Source organism: Pimephales promelas, chromosome 23 (assembly GCF_988280905.1).
Source record: "Pimephales promelas chromosome 23, fPimPro1.hap1.1, whole genome shotgun sequence".
NCBI lineage: Eukaryota > Metazoa > Chordata > Actinopteri > Cypriniformes > Leuciscidae > Pimephales > Pimephales promelas.
Window position 1 is genome coordinate 11548979 of NC_142791.1, and position 18881 is coordinate 11567859.

Genomic DNA, 18881 nt, shown 5'->3' on the forward strand with positions numbered 1-18881 from the left:
TAATTCTGTTATTATTTACTTACCATCATGCCATTCCAAACCTGTATTTTGTTTGTTGTTGTTGGTCTTCATGGAGCACAAAAGGAGACATTTAGCAGAGCGTTCACGTTGCTTTTTTCCATACAATGATGTAAATGGGGACCAAATACTGTCTCACAAAAAAAAAGACAAAAAAAAAACATGATAAAAGTAATTATTCACTCTTGTCTGTTGCAGCTCTCAAGTCTCATTAATGTTCATATACAGTATATCAACGCGTTCTCATCCCAAAGCGCCATATAGGACGCTTTTGCAAAAGCGTAAATATCCAACGCACATGGCACCCTTTAACGTCTAATGAGACGCTTCGGTTAGGGTTAAGTTTAGGTAAGGTGTAGGGTAAGGGTTAGACCACTAGGGGGCGCCTTCTGCCCAAATATATCTGCGTCCCATTTCACGTTAAAGGGTGCCATGTGCGTTGGATATTTACGCTTTTGCAAAAGCGTCCTATATGGCGCTTTGGGATGAGAACGGGCTCAGTATATTGTTGCATCAATATGTATCATGCCAAGTTTGACATCAATAATGAGAAATTGCATTCAAAATGTACATATGTACATATGACATGCAGGTTAGGAATTTGTTCATCTGATTTATTAATTCAATTAAAATTAAATTAGTACAATTTAATTACATTTTTAATTTAATTTAATTCTAGTAATTAGAAGTAATTAGTACAAGATGACCATGATTTACCTTAAACGAGGGATCAGTGTGATAAGTCGTGACTCGTGGACATGATTTAAATATGACAAGGGAACAAATTAATAAAACGTGGCCACAAATGAATAAATTGTGGGATAGAAATCTTAATTTATGGTCCCAAATTATTTTTTTTTTGATTTGAGACCTGTCAGAGAAGAGTAAGGGGGGCTTATTTTTTTTTTTTTAACATTGTCAGCCCCTGCTCACCACTGACATTATATGGACAAGAAAAAACATTAGGGTGAGTAAATTATTTTTGGATGAATATTACTCCAAAATATTATAATGATGCTATTTGGGCCACATCGTCTTGCATAATGCAAGGCTTTAAATGCAGCATGCTGGATATCTCTTAGTCTGCGACCTACATCTAACTTGTTTCTGACGTAGGCAGGTTCCTGTACACCACCAATGAGTCAGAACTCCAAAAAGAGAACGCCGATTCCTGTTTTGAGCTGGAACACTGTACGTTAGCCATCGTTTGTGCAATCTACGTCTCAAATCTAAGAAAACATTCTCAGAAAAAAAACCCAGTGACCATCTGATGTTGTTTCGGTTTTTGTCATTTCTGTTTTTCAAAATCAACTGGGGTTTGCTTTATCCTTTTTGTTCATTGCTGTTTCAGAGAGGCATTCAAACCAGAAATTATTAGCATATGGGAAGCGAACGTCAAAGTCACCAGATGAGCTACCTGACACAACGAGACTGACAAGATACCTTTCCAGGAAAATTGTGAGTATAGGATCATTCGAAGATTTAGGATTTATATGTAGGAAATGAGCAGGCAGATTTACAGTATTTACTGGAACAGCATTTAAGGTTATAATTTTGTTTTATACTATATACTATACTATTTTTTTAAAAATCATAGTTACATCAGTGCCTCATCAAGTCTCAAGCGATATAAAATTAAATTAAACTTTTTAATTCTGCACATATTATTTAGTTTGGATAGTTAGTCATTAAATCTTCAGTAAGAACACCAAATGCATCGGTACTAAAATGTATCAAGGAGCAGCTTTAATTAAAAATTAGATGACTTGTCACTTCAGGCCAATTAGCGGACCAAGTTTCAAGCATGATAAAGGGTAATTAGCCAGTCACAGCAACACGTCTCCTTTCACATTACTTTTTTTTTTTTTTGGAGGATGTGCCTCATTTGCCCCCTTGGTCAAAATGTCCATGGTATCAGAATAGATTAGTGATTAGGTCAGTTGAGTTTGAGTGGGTGTAACAATACATGTTGATTGAATGACCATGACACGGTTAATCAGTCAGTGTTAACCACATGCTATAGTGACAGTGTTCAACAAGTGCATTACCTGCATGCCTAGCTCTGTATTTGATTGATTGTATGTTTTATGTATAAATCATTAAAGAAAGCAGTCCTTTTATTGCTTCATGGCTCTGGCACTAGCGCAGTGTCGAATGTGTTGCATCAGAATCATTAGCTGTAATTGTTGTTACAACTGTGGCAATCTTTAAAAGCTGACAAGTCATGCTGGGTGTGTGTTCTGCTTCTGGCGCGTTAGCGTTCCTCATGGATTTAGTGTACCTTCTGTGTTGAAAGTTCATATTGTGACATCCGTTTGTTCATAATGAGCCATCCCTGACATTGAAATTGTTGCTTGCACTGCCACTTAGAAAAACTTCTAACATTTGCCACAAGGGGCTCTATAGTGTTAAAGGTGCAGTAAGCGATTTCTGAGAAATGCTGGCGAAAGTGGATTGAACTGAGCAGCACAACACACTTGTAGCCAATCAGCAATAGGGGGGCTCTATGATGGGGGAGGAGAGAGAGGAGCAAAAGGGAGATTTGAAGAAAGACTGTAGAAAGAGAGATGGCTGAGAGACATTATAAAAGAGAAAAGGTCAGAGGAATGTCACTTCGGGTCAGAGGTCACTTTTTTAGGGCCATTACCAGAAGCCAGCAATTATAGTTTATAAAGTTATAGGTATGGAGAATTGTCCTTACAACACCACATTGCTTCACTTCAGAAGGCCTTATATTAACCCCTGGAGCCATATGGATTACTTTTATGATAGATGATGGATGCACATCTGGGGTACCATTCACTCCCATACATTTCATAGAGCTTGCAAGAGCCAGGATATTTTTTAATATGGCTTGAGCATGAGTAAATTATGGGATCATTTAATTTTTTGGGCGAACTAATCCTTTAAGAGATGCTTTACAAATGAAAACAATATAGTCTGAAGCCAAAAAATGAGTGTCTGCGCCCGTCATACATTGACCGATTTCCTGAAAAATCGGTCAACTCTGACTACTCAAAATCTTCAGGCTGGGTCTTTCTTTTGACAACTAGAGGCGACTTGTTCAGGCAGCAAATCAGTGCAAAAAATCTGTACGAAAGTCATGTAGTGTATTTCAGCCTTCCTAATTTTGGTCATGTTTTTCTATTAAAACATCAACAAGACTTTGCAGATACTTACTACAATCGTAAGCAATATAGTCAAGATTCGCCTCGAAGGAACACATACTGGCCGTATGAACAGAATATCACAATGATTGTTCATACATACATGGTTGCCAGGTTGGAAAGATTAAGTAAAACACTGAGCAGAAAATGTAGAAAGAATAAACAAAAACCAGCACACTGGCACTACTGCTCCCAAAAATCAATTTATTTAAATGTGCAACGTTTCAACCCGAATGCCTGACGTTACAAATTGAAATGAGCAGTAGTGGCAGTGTGCCGATTTTTGTTTATTCTTTAGTGAAGTGCTTTATCTGATTGTGCACCTGTGCACATCGCCCAAAACAGCCGTCTACTCAAAGCTCCGAGCCACAGCTTCCGCCCGCCCCGGGACCAGAGACCACTTTCTCACTCTGCCGGCCACTGCCCCCCTCTGCGTGGGCCCCGGCAAAAGATTGAGATAAAGCCAGAGGCCTCAAAGTCTTCCTAGCAAAGTCCTTAGCAAGTCTCACCTTCACTCATTCAGTTCCAGAAAATACGTCTGTTCCAGTGTATTCAGCAGTAAACAAGTTGGTACCATGGCCCGCTTGCCTGCACACAAATGCCGTTTCCACGGCAACTCAGATAAATCTCATTAACAGTGTAATTTCTGGTATTCGGGCCACGACCGATGGTGTGTAAAAAAAATGCCCAAGACCCAGTATTCATTCCTACACACAAGGACAGCCCACCACAGCAGGGCTCACACAAATAAAATAGACACATGTCGATTGTGCCCACAACCCAGTGCCCACAAGCACTACACACTGTAAAAACGAAACAAACACACATACAGTCAGCTCAGGCCGATGGTGTTTTCAGTGAAGTAAATGTGCTCGCTGTCCCACGCCCATATTCACTCACAGACATGATAAGCCCCACCGGGTTTGCTCCGCTCGCTCTCTCTCAGCAAATTGCCTTAAGGGAGTCGATTGCGGCCAGGCACGCCCCCCGCCTCAAATTCTGCAAGCACAGTGTTTATATTACAGCACACCGAAGCTCTCCGGTCACCATGTTGCGGCCAGAGGCCAGATGTCATTCTACCCTAGCTATTCATGCAAATGAGTGGGCAAAGCTTCCCGGGGTATCAGAATGGGTGCTGAACATTATACAAAGAGGCTATTCGCTGCAGTTCGCTCGTCGTCCCTGCTGCTACACGGCGCGGGTTGAAAATACGGTAAAAATGAAGTCTATTTCGAAACCGAAATAGCGAAACTACATTATCTCAACCTCAGAGCAAAGGTGTATTTTCCAGCAGATATTTTCTGGTACGGAAAAAAGACGTGGGGTCCAAGACCTAAGATCTAAGACAGCTGAACAAAGGATGCTCACAACCAGGAAAATCCTTGCACAGATTTGCTAAGAGACTGGTTTATGTCAATAGAACTGAAGGACGCATATTTCCAAATACAAATAGCATCACGTCACAGGCGATTTTTGAGATTCGCCTTCGAGGGCCAAGCATATCAATACACAGTCCTAACATTCGGCCTGTACCTAGCATCCCGTATATTTACAATGTGCATGGACGCATCTCTCGCACCCCTGGAATTTCAGGTTCAGTTTTGAACTACTTGGACGATTGGCTGATTCTAGCTCGATCACAGTCAAAGCTCATAGAACAATTTTTATTCTACAATATGAAATATATCAGAAATACCTGCTTGTGATAAGTTTTAAAGCTTTTACTTTTTTTGTTGATAAGCCACTTAATGAGACAACCGAGGTTGCCGGAACATTACACGTCATCGTGCTGAACAAGTAAACTCATCTACTCACTAGTTCGTTTTCACAATCGCACTCTTGCAAATGATATATGTCCACATTAATACGTTTTCGTTTGAAAACGTATACTTTTCTCTCCGTTTTGGCCTTCCGTCCAGTCCACACTGAGACGGCGTTTTAAGTCAACAAAAACGTATCGTTTGGAAAAGCGGATAAATTTGAAAACGCCATTTTCGCGTTGTAGTGTGGACAGTGAAACCGGAGGTATTTCAAAACGATGACGTAAGTTTAGTCATGTGATCCATGTAGTACCAATAGTTATTCATGTTTATCGGTATTGTGCCTCTTATGTGTTATTCATTTTTACACTATTGCTAAAATATGTTACTTTCATGTTACTTAATATGTGCTATTCTTCATAGCATGTGGACGGAGAGCGTTTTTAAACGAAAACCCCGTTTTCAAATGTATCCGGATTAATGTGGATGTAGCCAAAAAAAATTTTCAGGGGAAATGTTTTTAAACAAAGAATTAATGAGTTGTCAGAAACTTAGTTATGGTGTTGATGTTACAGTAGGTTTGATGTTGATATTGTGCGACTGTGGTGTAGTTCGTTTATAGCCAATGTTTAGCTTCTGACTACACTTCAAAATTCATAAATGTTTTGTTAATTTGTGATGATTATCATGAAAATAAATATGAAAATCAATAAAAACCAATATGATTTTTCCATTAGCTTTTGGATTATTGCAGACAACAATCTCTGTGACCAACAAAAGTTTATGATACTTACATTTTGTTAATCACAGAGATTGTCGTCTGCAATAATCCAAAAGCTAATGGAAAAATCGGAAACCATGCAGGGTGATGTGAACTTCCAGGGTTGGCCCAAAACTACGTCATCCCTGGAGCACTCTATAACCTGTGGGCCTTTATAGAGAAGCAAATCATGATCACAATAAAAATACAGTCCTAGTTATGAGCAAGTTTGTGGCTTATATGCTCTTCATTTTATTTCCATCACTCTATTAGAGAAACAATTCAACTGAAAAACATTGTACATGTGATTTTTCTGTAGAAGCTACTTATCTGCACTCACTTGTAAAGTGGACTGCGCTGGAATTCTCAAGAACAATTAAATGACTGATTTGAGTCATGCATGTTCCATCAAACGCTCTGACGTCACACGGTGCAACTCAAAAATTCTCCACTGGCCAAATTGAAACCCTGTGTCTTCAATCCAAAGATGAGAAACAAAAGAGTGGAAAAAAAAAATGAACAGCACAACAGGAAATTCTCCCCAACGGCACTTAAAAACGATTGCAACAGCGGTTGTGAGGCATCACAAATTCCCCTCTGATACACATCTCCTGAAACAATGATTTTTCTTGTGACGGATGGTTGAAACCAAGAGGACAAATTAAGGGAAATGGTATCTGATTTTAACATCGTTTGGTGAATTGTATGATTGTTCACTCCTTGTCAATGTGATCAAAGGCTGCATCTGTTCTGGTTGGTGTGTGGTCAATTGCCCACTGACACAGTAACCCAGGACTCTTAGCTCAACAGTCAAAATGACACCTATCCTGATGCACGATTTGAGAAGTAGCTTAGCATGGAGTGGATTAATAGCTGTAGAATTTATATCAGACACATTAATGCTTTAGCATTTTGTACTTGTACATTTGACACAACAAATATTTTAGCAGTCGTTTTCCCTCAGGAATGCTCAGCCACTTCGCTCTCTCAAGTGAATGTGGTTTCCTTTTCCATGATGCCTTATTAATAATGCAGAAAGATGAGATTTGCTAAGATTAATGAGTCTATTTCATTGAGCTGGGATACTGTATGGTTTCTGTATAACTATTCTCAGATTATTCTGCACTGTAATCAGTTAGTGTCTGTAACTGGGGCATGAGTCATTGTGGAGGAAAGACAGCGCTGTGATATATTGACAGCAAACCTCCCTCAATAGTGTGCCAAAATACCAAAGGGACGGAGGGTGGGTGGAGGGGGAAAGAGACTGACGTCAAGCTGTCCACAACACAGGGCTGAACTCTCTTGGGCATTTTACTTTATATAGGGGAGGGGAAAGGGCATAAGTTTTGTTATTGTTTGCTTGAACAAATATTGCATATTTGGTTGGGTGTATTTTTGTAGATTATATTTGACTCCATTTCTTTTCATAAGCACTTTTTTCTTTAAAATTTGCATCATAATGTGAAAACAAATCTCATTTTTCATCATAATGTCTTCTCAGTCATTAGAGCATGCCAAGGTCATGACTCATGGGTTTGATGCTCAGGGAAAGCAAGAACTGATAAAAAATGTGTACTTGGAATGCAATGTTAGTCGCTTTGGATAGAAGTATCTGCTAAATGCATGAATGTAAGGTAATGCAAAGTAAATGAAATATATTTAAATTGATTAAATTTATAAACAACAGTAATGAGATTTTTTTCACTTTAATAGCAAAATATATTGAGAATTAAAAATCATTTTATATAGACATGATTTAAAAAAAATCACAATGAATTAAAATCAAATCAATGAACAATCATTTTTAGACATGAGTTATACTTACAGTTTTATGCATGTATTGTACTGTAACAGAGTCAAACAGTGTAACAGAGTCCTGTATTTCCATTTGAAACCCATTTTACTTCCATAATGTGGCATATTTCTGAGTGAAATAGGATATTCAATTAGAAAAAATGTTGTTTACTCTGCATAAAACAATGCATAAATTAATATTTTCCAATTGATTTTTATTCACCAGCAGGAAAAGCTACAGAATTTAACTCTAATTGATTAACTTTGCAACGTCAACGCCATTATTGAATGAAATTTAAACAACACTGAACTAAAATGACACTATTATCTTCTGTAGAGCTACTTAAAGCTGAAATTAAATACGTTTTATAATTTTTACATTTGACAGAATAAACCATTTTTCCTGTTTATTAATGTCTCTATATCTCTTTTTGTCTGAAGGGCTATATAGATGTGACTTTGAATTGAGCAAAAACATAAAGATCCCAAGTCACATTGTTTCAAATCTGTGCATCATCATACAATAACCATAGTATGTTTCACTTAATTTGACACAGGTTTCCTGCTCTGTGAAATGTATGTGATATTTGTCAGACATATATGAGTTGGGCCAAGATTGTATCCCAGAGAGTTACTGGCTGGCAGCCTTACATAACACAAGCATTCATCAATAAGACAGAGATGCCATTGCGTGTTATATAACAATCTATTTTTATTGCACAAAGCTGGGTTTGTTCTGGGCAAAGGGAGTAGTCAGTAGTGGTCAGGGTCACATGGGTGACCAACTAAACACATAAAAAACATGACCTCAATGTTCCTCAAAATGTGTTAATCTGACAGGTACACAGACATTCATTTGTTTCATTCATTTGACTATTCTTTCCCCAAACTTATCAGTTTGTCCAGTGGAACAGTCAGTATAAACAAAGTATGTGTCAACATGAAATCAAAGTGTAGACGTTTTAGGTTTCAATCAATTCCCAACGGGAAAAAAGCTCCTCCCGAGGCGATGTCGACCACTAAAGCTCCTCCCAAGATGACGCCGTCTGCTAGCTCCTCCCGAGGTGACGGTGTCCACTTAAGCGCTACTCCCGAGGCGACGAGCGTACGCTAAAGCTCCTCTTGAGGCGACGCTTACGCTAAGGCTCCTCTCGAGGCGATAGTGTCCGCTAAAGCTCCTCCCAAGGCGATGTAGGCCACTAAAGCTCCTCCCGAGGCGATGTAGACCACTAAAGCTCCTCCCGAGGTGACGGCATCCGCTAAAGCTCCTCCCAAGGTGACGGTGTCCGCTAAAGCTCCTCATGAGGTGATGGTGTCCGCTAAAGCTTAAGCTCCTCCCGAGGTGACGGCATCCGCTAAAGCTCCTCCCGAGGTGACGGCGTCCGCTAAAGCTTCTCCCGAGGTGACGGCGTTCACTAAAGCTCCTCCCGAGGTGACGGCATCCGCTAAAGCTCCTCCCGAGGTGACGGCGTCCGCTAAAGCTTCTCCCGAGGTGACGGCGTCCACTAAAGCTTCTCCCGAGGTGACGGTGTCCACTTAAGCTACTCCCGAGGCGACGAGCGTACGCTAAAGCTCCTCCCGAGGCGACGCTTACGCTAAGGCTCCTCTCGAGGCGACAGTGTCCGCTAAAGCTCCTCCCGAGGCGATGTAGACCACTAAAGCAAAGCTCCTCCCGAGGTGACGGCATCCGCTAAAGCTCCTCCCAAGGCGACGGTGTCCGCTAAAGCTCCTCATGAGGTGATGGTGTCCGCTAAAGCTTAAGCTCCTCCCGAGGTGACGGCATCTGCTAAAGCTCCTCCCTAGGTGACGGCGTCCGCTAAAGCTTCTCCCGAGGTGACGGCGTCCACTAAAGCTCCTCCTGAGGTGACGGCGTCCACTAAAGCTTCTCCCGAGGTGACGCCGTCCACTAAAGCTCCTCCCGAGGTGATGCCGTCTGCTAAAGCTTGGTGACGAGGCGATGTTGACTGCTAAAGCTCCTCCTGAGGTGACGGCATCCACTAAAGATTAAGCTCCTCCCGAGGTGATGGCGTCGAATTAAGCTCCTCCCGAGGTGACGGCGTCCACTAAAGCTCCTCCCGAGGCGATGCCATCTGTTAAAGCACTTGCCGAGGTGCGACTGCGTCCGCTAAAGCTTGGTGACGAGGCGATGTCAACTGCTAAAGCTCCTCCCGAGGTGACGGCATCCACTAAAGCTCCTCCCGAGGCTTCTGCTACATCCACTACGCCCTGGCTCCCTGATATGCCTCCATCTCCAGTCCTGATTCTCCACGGGCCTGGCCCCCGATCCCTCCCCCTGATCAACCTCCACTCCATCACCCTCCTATACTTTTGTTTGTTCTTGGAGCATCTGGAATCCGTTCATGTGGGGGCCTCTATCATGATCTCTGTGTTTAGGCTTGTTCGACTTCATGCAGCTCTGCGCAGACCGATCGGCGGCTGACTTGAAACAGTGCATGCCGGTTAGAAATTTTGTCCGACTTGATGCAGCGCTGACTCCACGTGACTGTGACGTATGCCATCAAAGTACCGCGAGAGCGATACGAGAGTAGCCGAAGGACTCAGCCAGCGCAGCTTCTCAAGAGCGGCTGCAGGAGCTCTGATGATGTCACAGCTGTTCCACGATTCGCCGGATTTACCGCATGACAACGATCACGTGCGTTTCGTGTTTATTCTCACACCTTAGTTCCACTAAAGCTCATCAGTATTTTATAACAGTAAACACTCTTTTCATGTAGTCGCAATGTTATATTGTGTAATGTTTATCATGTTTATCAAAATAAAACTGATTAAAAAACGTTGACTCCACGTCATTGAAGGCTTATTTTGAACTTTATTCTAGTTCAAACAGATGCTGTATGAAGCAGTAAATTGTTGCATGAAAATGTGTCTGAAATATCTGTTTATTTGGCAAATGTTGCATTTATTTCACTTAAGCTGTGGTAAAGCATGCAAACACCACGTGAGCCGTCAGTACGGGAACCAGAAATTGTCCGACTTTACGTCTCCGTTTGCAGCTCCTCCCCGCCTGCACGCGGCTAATCTCGCCGATCGTTGCATCCAGCCGCAGCCGATGTCGAACACACCTTTTGTCTTTGGACTTTTGTTTCACTTCCTGTTCTAATGTGCCATAGTTGTAGTTTTGTAGTTTTTAACCATGATTTGTCCTTGATTGTTCTCACAGTTGCTTCATGTTCCAACCTGTCATATGCTTTGTTCCTGAATGAATCAGCTGTCTGAACAAATCAATTGAATGAATGACTCAGTGATTCACTCGTTAACAGTGACTTGCCTCTTCTGTGCCACCACCTCTGCATTGGAAAGGCATATTTGTTGATACTGAATTCATTATATTGGTAACAGCCCAGTAGTGTCTTATTGTCCTAATTGAAGTTATTGATTAAATATAAGAATTTGACATACAAGATGACAGACATTCAATTAAAATGAGCATTCAGGTTAGAAAAAAAAATTCAAAATCAAAATCTATTTAAAATTATTGGAAAAGTCACTTCTTCTAACAAACTACTGCAGACAATATGAAGAATATAAAAAGTCTCCTGTCCTAAGCTTGTCAATTTACCATCACAATAACACACTAAATAAACATTGTCTATCATTAACAAAAATGCCAGAAAATATCGGGATCATTTTTGTCAGTATCACACAGCACACCCCTATGGGAGTGTAAGATGGGTTTCAAACTAGTTGTGTTAATTTTCTCTTGTTCATTTCATTAAACTGCAAAAGGCAAACATATTTCACAATAGTATGACTCTGAGCTTTCCTCTTATGTGCAGCTTTTTGAATAATCTATATAATTATGAGTGCATTCATATCAGGAAATATGCGCGACTGACAGCAGCTGATCTCTGGAGGCGAAAGGGAGCCGCTGGGGTCAGATTACCTCAATGTTCATGAGAAAACATGAGTCTGACTTAACCGTGAGACCGTCATTCTCCATTCACTCACACATTCGGTCACAGCCTTATAGGACACATTTCTGATACACATTGCCAATGCAATTTCTAATACACAGAACCAAGCATGAATCGCAAGCATAATATTTTGGTTTCTAGGTCACAGTTTTGACTGATACTTACGTCAAGCAACAGTGTAATTTTATACATTCAAACAGGGTCTTGTTAAAAGCGGAAGTGGTGAAACAAGACTTGGCGGCCACATTCTATTTCTCAACCATTCCAGCTGTCATCCTTCATCTCAAAAACAGCCATTAAATCATCATAAATATACTTCAATTGCCTCAAGTAATTATCTAAAATGGACTGATGTTTGACTGATGTAATGCTGACTTGGAAGAAATGCAGAAATGAGATCAAGCATTCTTTGAATATTTATGGCACTTTCCACAAACAGGGTACCTTTTTTTAAATATCTTCAAATACTGCATGAGCTGTTTTATTTTATATTAATTTTACATTTATATTTAGGCTATGCATTGGCAGATGTTTTTATCCGAAGTGACAAATTGCATTCAAGCTAATAATTTCTTCAATTCAACCCCTGGGAATCAAACCCATGACCTTGGCCAGAGATGGGAGATAGCAGGGTCCACGGCTCTACCATTGGAGAAAGCGTAATGTCATCTTGGATCACTTGTGTCTTGATAATCAATCACATTACAGCCTTGACGTCACTAGAGCTATGCGACAGTCAATCACTGTTTGGGTATTTTTAATCCAATCGCTATAAAACTCTGCTAACCCTGTTAGCGCTGTTAACCCTGTAATGCGGTGCCAAACTTGTACAGTTTGAAATTATGGGGTGTTAGAATGTTACATCCAGATGCTTCGCAATCAACAACCAATCACATGCCTCATATTCACCTGATTTTGACAGTCATGGAAACACTGCACATTGTACATAAAAGCAACTTCAGAGAAAAAAAAATGTAAAATGCTGACAGAAAACTTAACAATTGGAGTGATGAAGAGACCTTTCATTCATACCTTTATAGTCAGAAACGTCCATTAGGTATAAAGTTGATAGTAAAGTTGCCACTATATAATACAAGGATACGCAATGCTAAATGTAAACATCTTGCGTGCGGTGTTTGTGCAACCAGTAACACTGACACCACAAATATGCAAATAAGGATGTTAACCCTGTATTCAGTGCGAAATTACATTTTATTAAATCCCAGGATCACTGTTAACCCCACATAAATTATGATCATTGTGAAACATGAAGTAAAAATAACCCCGGATGGAATTTACCCGGGGTTTAGAATGACATACACTATTTCAAGTGTGAAAAGCCCCAATAAGGGCTCTTATGAATTTGTGAAAATAGTTATGATTTGTCATGAGTCGGTTGGAAGGCCTCAAGTCCAAGACTCTTTAAGGGCAAATATATGATGTTTTATAAACTTGCTTCTTATTCTGTGTTAAAAGAACATAAGACAATCATTTACTTAAAATAATGATAATAGTTCTCCCAATAAAAAAAAAGTTAGGGGTTGGTGTGTCTAAGGCTTTAAAAAATGTCATCAGACAAAAGTGTCCTGTATTCAGAGTGTAAACTCAGAACAACTAGCTAAACTTGAACTAGTTTGATGTGATTTTTGAAACATCTTTTGAATTATCCTGCTGTGACCATGTCCCTCCATATATCTTCCTTTGTGTGTGTTGTATTTTGCTGTCTTTTCCCTGTCAACTCTTGCCACACATATTTGTGCAATAATCTTTCTAAGAGCAGGATTCTGTCTGTGACAGATCTTGGAGATGTATTCTCTCTCTGTGCGATCAGTCTAGGAAATGTAATCTCTCAGCCGAAACTAGGCCATGGCGTGATTTCACATTTGTTACACCGCCAATAGCACACGGCCTGTCACAAAGAGCATCCATTTATTATGCTGTCCCTCAGGCACTTCTGTTTTAACAGATCACCTTTAGAGCTCATCTACTCCCCTTGAAAGCACATATTTCATTATGAATTGTTTTAGGGGTCACATCATATTAAGGACCCTTTTATCCATATATTGTTTGCTGGGATGCTTTTAATAATGGATGGCATGATACATTGAAATGGTGTCAGACTGAAGAACGAGGTGTTATGCAAGGAAGTGAAAAAAAAAAGACTGGTAGGGATTTTGGTATGGTTAACTGAGTGTTTGACTAAAACGGATTGAATTTTAAAATGTAGCATCTTTAAAAATAAACTTAATGTATTATTCTTTTTTACATTGTATTATTTTTAGCATTTGAAGAAAACACCATTAATTACATTTATTCGTTTTATCCATTTTTTTAAAAAATAAGAAGATAAAAATTGCATGAGATGTGAGACATGAAATATAACCCTCTTCTCTGAGGTGAATATATCTGCTGTGCTCGTCACAACAAGTCGTTATCATGTTCACGTCTGTCAACTATCATTCTGACTGTCATCAGGCAACTGGAGTTTCGGTCCATAGATATTTATCTTGGTGAAGAAGTAGATACTTTTTTGAGATTTCTAGGAGTTTTATTAATCTTGATTTCTCACAACTTGCAAGAGTGTCTATTCTAATACCACATCTATTTCTATTACCAGATTTAAAAAAAATAAAAATAAAAATCTCCTTTTGTGGTACGAAAAGGAAAGAACGGCATTAGAACACCAGGGCGTGTAAATGACTTCATGACTTCACACAAAAAGGTGGGGCCAGTGAAAATGTGTATGGTAAAAATACTGACCCAACTGGGTCTTATTGTTGAGCCCAGCTGTATATATTATGAACTGTTTTTCGAAAGGGGTTTGTTGCATTTAGTACATTGGAATGAGTTGGAGTAAAGCACCTGTTGGTCTGAGCCAGTTATTTTCCACCATGACAGTAAATAAACAGTCCACCTGCTATCAGTTAGCTCAGTGGTTGAGGCTTGGGAAAAGAGAGAGTAAAATGGGCGGTACCTTTTGCTTCAGGGAAGGACATACATCTCACATCTGTTTCCGTTTCACACCCAGCTTGCCTCTGCTTGTGTGCGTATGTTTCTATTTGAGAACTAATGTGTTTTTGGGCTTTATGGGGCTGGATCACCTCCTTGGCAGACCTGAATCTATGGTTGCAGAGAGAAGCAGATGACAAAGGAGTGCATGATGGGACAGGTTTACCATGGAGAAGGTTAGATTTTAGATAAATATATACCAAGATCTAAGGGTACATGTGTATATGAGAAAGCAGAAGTGTGTATCAAATGTACATTGTAGTGCTAACAGAGGCTGACTGTGATAATTACCATGTCTGTTAATTTTTTGCTTGAGTGTACTTAGTTATTTAAAAGCAATTGGTGAGATGTTTTGAGTTTGTGATGCGTGCTCATGTACATTTGTTCATTCTGCATGTGTAATTCAAGTATTTTTGTTTGTTGAAAAGCAAGTCAACAAGTCAAAGTCAAAAATAAATCCAAAATGGACCCTGTTACTTTCATAATAAGGTTACTAAAACAGTTTTTCTTTGTACAAAACAACTGATTTTGTCTCACATAATCAAGGCCATGTAGCTACAGTAACCTATTTTTACAGTAGACTTTATTTTAGGGGACAGCTGTACGTAAAGCAGCCTTTTTCTTACATTTTATTCCAGTTAACATTAATGTAACTCAAGTTACAGCATTAATAACAAATAACGACAGAAGTTTAATCATTGGGATGCATTTAGGAGCTCTTGTTGTGGAACTTTACCTTCGGCTTGCGTGCCCTTGTCAAAAAGTCTCCTCAAAAGTGGGTGCCAGCAGTGTTTCATTCAGGTCTGAAATCTGATCCTGGAATGCAATGCCCACTTCTCACAATCCAATCAATTCCTTTTGGACAAAATAAAGTCTTAGATTTTTTTTCTCATTGTATATTCTGATTTACTCAGAAACGTCACATTTACAAAAGGTAAAACTTGTAATATTACATGTATCATAGCATTAAGTTAAGAAAGTGAGGAACTGTAAAGTGATTCATGTTTAATTTGTGAGAGCATCATCCAGTAAAGAAGGTTTAACATCTCTCTATGATGGAAACTTCTTAGCATTCCCCTTTTACTTGCCCTCCTTTCTGTTTCATGATTACTAATGTCTCTTTTATTTTTACCTGCAGGAACGTGGGCCTTTAGCTGCCTCACTGGCGTATACAAGGAGGACGATCTAGTACGCAGTCGCCTAAAACAATCCACAAGAACAAAGGTCTGACATTCCATCGGTCGTATAGTGTCTGAAGAAAATTAAAGGAGGTAGGAGTTCTCTACAGATGAATCAGTCACAGAAACACAGGGAAGCACACTGGACGCCATGACGGAGGAGAGTGAAGGAATTTTACGATTTCGACTTTCTCTCGATGAACATTGACAAGTCCACTTAAAGCCCGCCGTGCTCAGGGGAGAGAGTCCCCTGATATGAACCCCAAGTCCTTGGGATCTCAAAGGCAAATGCCCTTATGCCAGGGCCTGAGTTGGTCTTCCACCATGTCATGGTAGCATTGTACGCCAAAAATCAACCCTTGGAAAAAAAAAATCATAAACTGTAGACTTGAATAATGCAAGTTGTCTAACACCAATCTGACAGAAAAAAGCTTCCTCTAGTCTCTGCTCAACTATATCAACACATATTGTTTACATTGCATACTTTTTATAGCTAACTCTCTCACTCCCTGGGATTACCGACTCAAGTCCAGGTACAGTTAACCATGGGGTGCCGGCAGAGTTCGGAGGAGAAAGAGGCCGCCCGACGCTCACGGCGCATCGATCGACATCTCCGCTCAGAAAGCCAGCGGCAGCGGCGTGAGATCAAACTTCTGCTGCTCGGCACTAGCAACTCTGGCAAGAGCACCATTGTGAAGCAGATGAAGATCATCCACAGTGGGGGATTCAACCTGGAGGCATGCAAGGAATACAAGCCTCTCATCCTCTACAACGCCATCGACTCACTCACACGCATCATCCGTGCCCTCGCCACCTTGAAGATCGACTTCCACAACCCAGATCGAGCTTACGACGCAGTGCAACTCTTTGCCCTCACCGGGCCTGCTGAGAGCAAGGGGGAGATCACACCAGAGCTCCAGGGCGTGATGAAGCGCTTGTGGGCCGATCCAGGGGTCCAGGAGTGTTTCTGCCGCTCCAATGAGTACCATCTAGAGGACAATACTGCCTATTATCTAAACGACCTGGACCGCATTTCTGCGCCAGAGTTTATCCCAACCGTTGAGGACATTCTGCGCTCTCGTGACATGACCACTGGCATTGTTGAGAACAAATTCACCTTCAAGGAGCTCACCTTCAAAATGGTGGATGTGGGTGGCCAGCGTTCAGAAAGGAAGAAGTGGATCCACTGTTTTGAGGGTGTGACTGCCATTATATTCTGTGTGGAGCTCAGTGGCTATGACCTCAAGCTTTATGAAGACAACCAGACGGTAAGTATAGCCCAATTTTGTATTCGGGTCATTGGTGCAGCGAGATAATACAAGAACACATGAAATCAATGTTATCTGCAATGGGCTACATACATATTTACAATAAATTCATCCTGTCCGTGGCACTGACAGACAAGTGCTTTTAATCATCTCACTTCCACATTTCCTGTAGCACAGAAACTTTCAGTTACATTGAAGCTATTTAGAGAACTAACCCTGCTCAAGAACATTATAGCTTGTTGTGTTTTAAACACTGATATTCTTACCAGTTGGGGACTAAACTAGCTTAACTATGATGGGGACCCTCAAACATCAAGGCATGATGGGGACACTATACTGCCAAAAGAGCACCATCCTTGTGATCGCTAAAAATCCCAGGATGTCCTTCGGAAAAAAAAAGAGTAGGGGTTTAACCCCGGCATTCTGGCCAAATTTGTCCAATGGCCTCTGTCCATCATGGCCTCATCAATCATCCCCACATACTGATTGGCTTTATCTCTCTTTCTTATCTCCACCAATAAGCTGGTGTGTGGTGGGCGTTCTGGGGCAATATGGCTGCCGTCGCATCATCCAGGTGGATGCTGCACATTGGTGGTGGTTGAGGAGATTCTCCCTTCCATTTGTGAAGCCCTTTTTAGTACCCAGAAAATCGCTATATAAATGTAACTAATTATTTTATTATTATTAAGACTACTTTGGTCATCTAGCTTCATCAGAAAGACAAGTGGCAAACCTTGCCAATGCTAGGTGGTTTACCAACTTAACCAGTTTCCTGTTCAGCGACATAACTCCCTGGCTAACTACCATAGAATGATGCATAGCTGCTGCACAGAAGAAGAAGAAGAAGAAAAAGAAGAAGTAGTTTTATTTACAGTATATAGTGCCTTTTCGTGGCTCAAGGTCGCTTTACATTGTAATTTATGATACATTTATACAATTACACAAACATTACAGCATGAATTAAGGTTTCACCGTCAGCTAAATTTTTTTATGTATATGAGGGCCAAAAGATAGAGTTGAGTCGAATAAGACACCAAGGCTGCGAATCAATGACGAAGGCTTAACATTAACCATCAATACAAAAGGACTGGTCCATCATTTTGACCGAGGCAGCAGAGCCCATCACTAATATCTCCATTTTTTTATCATTTAATTTGAAGAAATAAAGGGACATCCAGTGCTTGATGTCCCTGATACATGTAGTAAGTGAGTCAGGCAGGGATGTGCCTTAGAGCTTGTGGGGAGATAAATTTGAATGTCATCAGCATAGCAATGTAATTGAAGTCCATGTGTGCCTATGATGTTACCAAGTGGATGTATGTAGATGATGAACAATAGTGGACCAAGAACTGAACCTTGAGGAACACCCTGTGTAAGTGAAGCACTGATACAACTATGACCTAGTATGCTGATATAATACTTTCTGTCGCTGATATAGTAAATGAGCCAGGAAAGAGCGGAACCAGTAATGCCAATATCAGAAAGCCGAGAAATAAGTAATATGTGGCAGACTGTGTCAAAGACAGCGCTTAGATAGAGGAGCATCAAGATGTTTATCAACCCTGAATCGATGGAAAAAAGAATGTCGTTAACTACATGGAGAAGAGCTGTTTCAGTGCTGTGAGATGGGCAAAAACCTGACAGAAAAGGTTCGAAAAGACCATTATCCAAATAAAATTGCAGTTGCAAAACAATCTTTTTAAGGATTTTGCTTAAGACTGTTAAATTAGATATTGGTAGTTGTCCATGTTTAGAAGTCCTGTTTTTTTTTTAAGAATGGGGGTCTCCACAGCCGTTTTTAGTTCTGCTGGGACAATGGCGGAAGCCAAACTACAGTTTATCATATGCGTTATGAGGGGTGCAACCTCAAGGACACACATCTTATCTTAATTAACTAGCTAGTCATAAACGTTTCCCAAAACTATAGTAACTTTTTCACTCATCCATCTTTCTAACCATACTAACAAGAAACTATGCTTCTAACTGTAGGTT

The 18881-nt window shown here is 40.4% G+C and overlaps 1 protein-coding gene across 3 annotated transcripts in view; it reads left to right on the forward strand.

Annotated features, from left to right (window-relative positions):
- The window catches only part of gnaz (guanine nucleotide binding protein (G protein), alpha z polypeptide), a 48431-nt gene that overhangs the window by 12506 nt on the left and 17044 nt on the right, over positions 1–18881 (forward strand). Inside the window, exons 2-3 of one of the 3 annotated variants that reach the window (XM_039676639.2) lie at positions 1370–1476; positions 15582–16889. In XM_039676639.2, coding sequence (XP_039532573.1) covers positions 16167–16889 — 723 coding nt within the window. In that variant the 5' untranslated portion in view covers positions 1370–1476; positions 15582–16166. Of the gene's footprint in view, positions 1–1369; positions 1477–14445; positions 14620–15581; positions 16890–18881 lie in introns of those variants that run through there. The other 2 variants (XM_039676638.2, XM_039676637.2) reach the window with 2 other exon arrangements.